Here is a 7518-nt window from a genome sequence, read left to right as displayed (position 1 = left end):
TGATTGGAAGCTGGAATATTTGCTCCCACAATGGGAAAGTTAGGGTTTTTTTTTTTTTTTTGGGGGGGTCAATATTTTTTTATTTATTTAAAAGTACATTTGTGTTAAGGATTAGCACAGGGAATTTTCTTGAATTAATAATTAAAGGGTATTATAGGAATAATGGTGGGTAGAAAGATATGATTGTGTTTTTTCAAATTTACATTATGAGAGAGAAGATAAGTTGGGTAGAGAAATAAGACGGGTATAGAAATAGCAACACTCTTAAAATATTGAGATCCCATGGGAACCTCACCTCAAAATTTAGTAGTATTATTCTTTATACTATAATGGCAAAAAGTCACTTTTGGTCCATATACCTTGTCACTTTTACCACTTTAGTACTTGTTGTTTCAATTTTGTCATTTTGGTTTCAATTTGAAGCAATTCAAGGACAATCCTCAATTTATGTCAATTTCTTTTAACTTCTTTTAACTTCTGTTAGTTGTGAATGGGTTATTATTAAAAATTCATTCATTAAAAAAAATTAAAGTAAAATCTTAAAATTGAAAAAACTCTCAATCCCCATGTTTCTATGTGTAGCCCTAAAATCTCAATCTCTGGGGACTGAAAACTTCAACTCTGTACCTACAAACCCAACAAAAACAAAAGCAAAACAAACAAACAAACAAAAAAATTATGTAATTGCAGTTTAGTGCAGACACCCAACCCCAAGGTGAACTGTCAGACAAGAATTAGAAAGTTACTCTATAGGATTTACTGTGCTTTTTCTTTCCACTAAAGGGTTGCTCAAAACAAAGACAAGGCTTAATCAAAATTGATGCAAGGGATACCTGAAATATCTCAGCGCCTTTGGGTTTTTCCAATTGATCATTTTCCAGAGAACAAGTGCTTTGGTTTTAAAGTGAGAATCTGCCTCTCCACGCCCGGCATCCTTATGTGTCTTCTTAACAGATTTTTGGGCTTTCTTAGCGCCGGGACTTTTGAGAAGAGTCCTTGAAGCCCTCACCAGAGACAACTTCACTTGGAGGCCTTGATCTTGACCTCGAACGAGATCTAGAAATCAAACGAAGGGGGCGTGGGCGTGGCGGTGGAGTACAATGTCTCCGGTGGCTGGGCGTTGGGGTTGAGGGGAGAAGGGGGGAGAGGTTTTATTTTTATTTTTAAATTAAGTTTTTAAATTTATATTTGTATTATTTATTTTTAAAAGGAATGCATTTTTTAAATAGTTTGTGAACCGAATTACCATTAAAAGAAATTGACAGAAATTGAGAATTGTCCTTGAATTGCTTCAAATTGAAACCACAAACAAATTGACCAAATTGAAACCACACGGACAAATTGACCAAATTGAAACAACTATGACCAAAGTGGTAAAAGTGGCAAACTACAAGGACCAAAAATGACTTTTTGCCTACTACAATTATAAACATTCCAAAAAATCATATAACATTATTAATTTGAAAAATGAAATCATTCATATTAGGTTGCTCATTCTAAAAAAAGTAACTTATTCCTAGCTTCCAAAGTTCTCCAACAAATAGTAAAATTTTCTAGATAAAGATTAGGAAAGAAGACCATTAGTAGTAAGCCAATCAAGTGACTCGTGTATGGAGATTTTTTTGCAAAATTGATCTTGCCTTTTGCATTCAACCCAGAACATATACAGCCTGATACAGATCAAACACGGATATAAATTATAATTGTCAAACACAGAAAATCAAGATATAGGCATCTGTTAGGGACTCCTGCCATTTTAAGGGGATACATGAAGGGTGAAGGGCCAGCAGTTGAATGTTTGATACATAATGATGGTTTCAATGATGCATCAACTTCTCTCAATTTCAAGTCCGATGCTTAGAGAGAGAGAAATATTGATGGTGAAATTTTAAAGCAATGGCATGGTATTTTTTAACATAAAACAGATAAGCAGAACGCATTCCTACGCAATTTGAGGATTATGAGAAAAATAGAAGAACAGTGTACGAATTTGTGATACTACATTATAATCCACATCCATATCAAACAGGGCCGAAAAATCACAAGAAATCAGAGACTTCCTATGAGAGGAATTACAAAAATATAGGGGATCACCTCTCAAGAGAATCATAAGATACTGGAGACTCAGGAAATTATTGAAATAAAATCTTAATACGCCAAATCAAATATCAGAGCTCTTATCTTCTTTGGGAGGTGCAAACTGCTTGCAAAGCTTCGACCTTGCCCAAGGATCCAAGGGAACTCTCTGTGGTTGAGGAGCTGGTGGTTTTGATTGTCTGAGCTCATTTTCTCTGTCAATGAACCTATACAAGACTGTCAATAGTCAAAATGCGGCCCAACTTCAATCAATATTGAGCAAAACAGTCAAATCAACCAATTATGTGCTATTAGAGTCATCTAATGGATAGAATTGCACTCATTCCTATTAAAATTATCAGTGGGGTACGTAGACAAACAAATTGTGTAGTTGTTTTGGCTTTGCTGACAAGAAGATGTGTCCTCAGAATTTGGTTTCCAAACCCCCATTTTCAACCCTAAGGAGAAAGGTGGGTTGACATTTTAAAAAGCATCACTTATTGGACAATCACCATCGGCAAAAATTAGTAACCGAAGTAATCACCAAAGTCACAGGTCCTCGCATTAGAAAATGCATTCAGCACGGCAGACAAGTTTCCCTAGATGGAAAAGGGGTTAGAGTGCATCATATGTATAGGGTGGGTGCCAAAAATATCCCATTTATCCATTTAATCTTGGTTTATTACCCAAACCCCTCCTACCCTATCAATACGAATAGTACCAACCATTACCCATTTACCCCCGCAAACATTATGTATGCAATGCATGCATCCAGTAAAATTTGCTTAAACATTTGTTTTACCTAAATTTTTTTGTGAACTTTCTTAATATTTTTCTTTAGGTGCTTGATCGCATTTGATGTTTCCTTGGCTTCACTTGAGTTGTCTTTGGACTCTAATAGATGGGTTCTAAATGGGTGGATTCATCTCCTCTTAGTTTTCTGTTTGGGTGTTACATATACGTGTGCCTATAAGAGGTAAAACCTACAACCTCTACAAGTCTCTAAATTGGACAAACATATTTCCTTTTGCTATTTTGGTGGATAGAAAAGCATATTTCTGTCAAGTAATAAATAACCGCCTTACTCAATATAGGCCATAGGTGCAGCATCACCAACTCGTATACGAGTCCGAAGTAGTCTTGTGTATCCACCTGTTCGATCTCTGTAATATAAAATAAAACCAATGTAACAAAAACAAAGATAAAACACTCAGAAAACAAGAGGTTCGAGATTCACTTGTATCGATAAGCTAATTCTGTAAACAGCTTGTGCATTACATCATCCCCACGCACAAAAGCAGCAGCACGCCTTACAGCACAAAGGGAACCCTGTGACAGTTTTGAAAGAGGATAGAATCATGCTAGAAGGAAAAAAAAAAAAAAACAATTAAGTGAATTTATGGTAAGATAATTCCAGAACTTTGCAATTGGAAAACTAGCGTATCATTTAAGTGTGTTCAATACGTACTTCAGATTCTTATACTCAAATCTAGTGTGAGAACTTTGGTCAATACCTTCCAAAGTCATTTTAGATCAAAAGTATATTGAAACATTTACTCATGAAGGTCAAAGCAATCTATCAAAAGACCAAATCTAGTTAACAGAGAAGAGTTTCACCTAAATCATTTTTATCATGAAACTAACTGAGCAGGTGAACTTATGGCTCCTCCAGGACATAATTTATCGGGTACTCATAAGTGGAGTTTAAATTAAACTTGTCAACTAACTATCATCTTTCTTGAAGACTCTGTAGAGAGAGCCTGTTAGAGGCTCTGTTCTAATTAATTTTCCAGACAGCAGGCCGCACAAGTATTTTTCATCCAAATAACTAGGCCCGTTTTCATCAGAGAAGGGATTTGAAGACCTAAATACAAAAGTTACACAGGTTTATGTAACTTCAAAAATTCCAAAACTTGATCCCTTGAGCCAGGACAACATAAAGCATAACCGATGCAAGTCAAGCTCGCTCTAATGCATGCACCTCATATTTTAGTCTCATGGTGGGCTATCTAAGATCAAACTCAATTTCTGTCAGATTAAAATAACAAGTCACAACTCACAGGAAGAGCAAACTTTGGAACTAGGGGTTACTCAAACACATACTTCTCAGAAGGTGGGTTATGTCAGACATTGATTTCTTTAATTGAAAGTGAAAGTAAGCCTATATGTTAATTGAAATACTAACTTTGAGATTCTCTTCAACTGCTGTAGGCGTATATGTTAAACAGAGAATTTCATTTTATGATGAAGATTATTAATTATAAAAATGTAGAAACTAGTAAGAAACTATTTGTAAATGTAATTTTAAACATAATTGTGGCAGAACCAATACATACATCTTTTCCAAGCTGCACCATTTTATCAGCTTTACGTCGAATCTCTTTGGCCTGAAAATAAACAAAACAAAACATTTGAACATAAAATTCATTTTGCACATTTATCCCAACGATATTTTAATTTCCCGAAATTCCAGAGCTTATGCTGAACATTCCTTTTTTTCCCTTTAACTTGCTGGTCACAGAAGCCAAATTATTTCAATCAAATTCATTAACCCTAAACTAAGAAAAACCCTAAAATTGTAAACATATGAAATTCCGAAACCGTTAAAAAGAAGAAGAGAAGGTACACCTTGGCAACAGTGGTTTCAATCCGCTCGTGCTTCACCAACTGTGACACCATCGTCCTACAGATGAAAATCAGAATAATTTTTTTCTTTCAACTTTGAAAATAAATAAATTTTAAAAAAAAGCTTTCGGGCATGGAAAGCTAAAGCTGAGCCAACCAAAACTGAAAAAAAATTAGGAACCTGAGCATGGATATGCGGTGACCCGTGGGTCGGTTCAGCTTCCTCAACTTCGTCATCAATGTGGCTCTTGTGGAAGGATGCTATTGCAACCAGTTACTTTTGAACGAAATTGGCAATCCTCCAAAGAGAAATTGCTGCAGAGTCTACAGACAAATCAATCTTCGCTTATGCTGAGTTTTGCCCTGATTATTTCTCCTCTGGGCCCCTTAAAGGAGCCATTCTTTGGGCTACTAACAAAAAGAAGTCCAGTTCGAAGCCCAAGAAGCCGAAATCAAATAACTTGTTCATTAATTTTTATCCTCATAAATGTGGGGCCAAATTTTTTGTAGTTATTTTTAAAAGAAGTCAAAATGGACAAAATTACCTTTATTTATTTTTAGATTTCCTAAGGAATCTTTTACATTTGCATGTCTTTGATTTGAAAGTTGAGAGGTTTTTCTATCTTTTTTTTTTTTAAAAACTTTGGCTTTTTCCAAAAGTGAAATTTTTTTGGTGGCTAAAATCTAAATTTACTTATACTAAATTACAAAAAAATTGGAGCTTCTCACACGCACTACATTGTCATCGGTGTTCAAACCTAGGATCACTTGACAAAGTTATTTTCCATTAGGCTAGACTCCATTGGCTTTTTCTTAAAAAATTAAAATAAAATATATCAAAAAAATTTACTTTGGCAAATTGGTGTGGATAAAAAAGGTCAAACTTGATATTTACGTAATATAACTTTGACTATTTTATGTAGCTTGATCCTTTTACTCTTTTATAGGGCTACTCCTATTTCCTCACCCACCTTATCTTCAAAATTTAAAGACAAATTTACCCCCTTGTAAAATGATTTCCAAGACCCCACTTCTCCCTCATCCCAACGAACTACTCCACCACCCAGCCATACATCCGAACCCCACCTCTTCTCTCCCCACCCTTTCTCTCTTCAACAGCCACGACCTACCCTACCATCTGTCTCATCTTCCCATGCACCCATCAACCCTCCCCATCCTCATTTTCTTTTCTCCTTATTTCTCTCCTCCCTCCTCTCAACATCCTCATTTTCTTTTCTCCTTATTTCTCTCCTCCCTCCTCTCAACAGCCACCCCTATGAATGAAACATTTTTTTTTTCATTTGTATTTGGTATGATTTTAGGTTGAATAACTCAAAGGGTTATTGGGTTTTGGAATTGTGATCGAAGAAGAAGAATAGGAAGAGGTTGATGGGTTTGTTTGGGTTATCTTTTTTAAATTTTTTGCTTGATTTCTGGGTTTTATTTGAATTAATAATGAAATAATGATGTTATTTTAGGAATAATGGCGGGTGTAAAGATGAGATTGTATTTTTTCAAATTTACATGGTGGGTGGGAAGATAAGATAGGTGAAAAAATACGACTAGGGTTGGAAATAGCAGCACTCTAATGAAAGGGTATTTTAAGAATAATAGTGGGTGGAAATATAAGATTGTATTTTTTTTTTTTCAAATTTACATGGTGGGTGGAAAGATAAGGTGGGTGGGAAAATAGGACAGGTGGAAATAGTAGCCCTCTCTTTTATTATTTGGGAAAAATTACGAATGCGTAATGTATTTATTACCTACTTTCGATTTCCAATTAGACTTTCAATTTGGTTTTAATCCCTCTAATCTTTTAAAAGTGTGAATACCCCTCAACCGTTAAACTTGTTAACTGCTTCGAGCATTCAAATAGGAACTTGCCTCGTGTATAAACTCTTGTTGATATAATGATTTGCTCTCTATTCATTGTATATATCAACTCTTATCTTTCCTAGATAACACAACTGTTCACCCGTTTCGATTTTAATCTTATGATGGTAGGGTAAAGTTCCCCATTGTCAAGTAAACTTTCTCTTGTGTATGAGCGTGTCACTGCTAGCAATGAAAATCATAGTAGACTTCTTTCAAATAGATAATTTGCACTCCAAGTTATTGATTTCTAAACAAGCGATTGTGAATTTGGGTGAGTAATATCTCCCAAGTAAGTTCTTTTCTTTGCCTCAGACTGGTGAGGACTTCATAATTTTTCACAGTATAAAATAGGTAGTTTTGGCCAGAATAGACAAAAGAAGACAAACTATTTTTAGGCAGAACTGCTTGTTACAAGACTCAAAAACGAAATGGTGACTCTGAAACAAGACAACGAGATGTTGGACTTCGATTTCTGCCTTGATAATTGCCTCTGAACCGGGCTGGATTGGATGTGTTTGTGCTGGATTGGCTCGTCAACACCTTCAACTGATGAGTTTTAGCTGGAAATCGATACCAATGTTTGAGTTTGGTAGAGCTTCAATTTATTTCGAGCCATGGAAGGCTTGCTGAACGGTCAGAATTGAGGCCTCTTCAGTCTAGAGAGAGCAAAAGTGGTTGGATTGATGATCACTGAGCTGGAGTTGCACTATGGAGCCTGTTTGCTTGACCAAGGCTTTCTGTAAATTTGCTGAGGTTTTTGTTTATACCAAAATGAACAGCTAATGAATGTCGAACACGTGGCTAAACCAGGGCCATGTAGTGCCTTCGGCACCCACCTTCGGTAGAAGACCTACCGATCGAAACATTAGGGCAACCTCGCCTTGGACGCGTGGCATCCCACAATTGATGTCCAGAGTCCCACATCGAAATTCTAAACAAGTT

At 35.8% G+C, this 7518-nt stretch overlaps 1 protein-coding gene across 1 annotated transcript; it reads right to left on the bottom strand.

Annotated features, from left to right (window-relative positions):
* Positions 1-1926: 1926 nt before the first annotated feature.
* LOC103342558 (uncharacterized) lies at positions 1927-5062 on the bottom strand. The gene is made up of 6 exons (XM_008246190.3): positions 4883-5062; positions 4705-4759; positions 4413-4463; positions 3314-3405; positions 3162-3239; positions 1927-2303 (listed from the first exon to the last, which is right to left on the bottom strand). Exons 1-6 carry the CDS (start codon positions 4936-4938, stop codon positions 2162-2164), a joined length of 474 nt encoding a protein of 157 aa, XP_008244412.1. The 5' UTR covers positions 4939-5062; the 3' UTR covers positions 1927-2161.
* Positions 5063-7518: the final 2456 nt, after the last annotated feature.

This window comes from Prunus mume, linkage group LG1 (assembly GCF_029339155.1).
Source record: "Prunus mume cultivar Tortuosa linkage group LG1, ASM2933915v1, whole genome shotgun sequence".
Taxonomy (NCBI): Eukaryota; Viridiplantae; Streptophyta; class Magnoliopsida; order Rosales; family Rosaceae; genus Prunus; species Prunus mume.
This window is presented reverse-complemented; position numbering and strand designations above follow the sequence as displayed.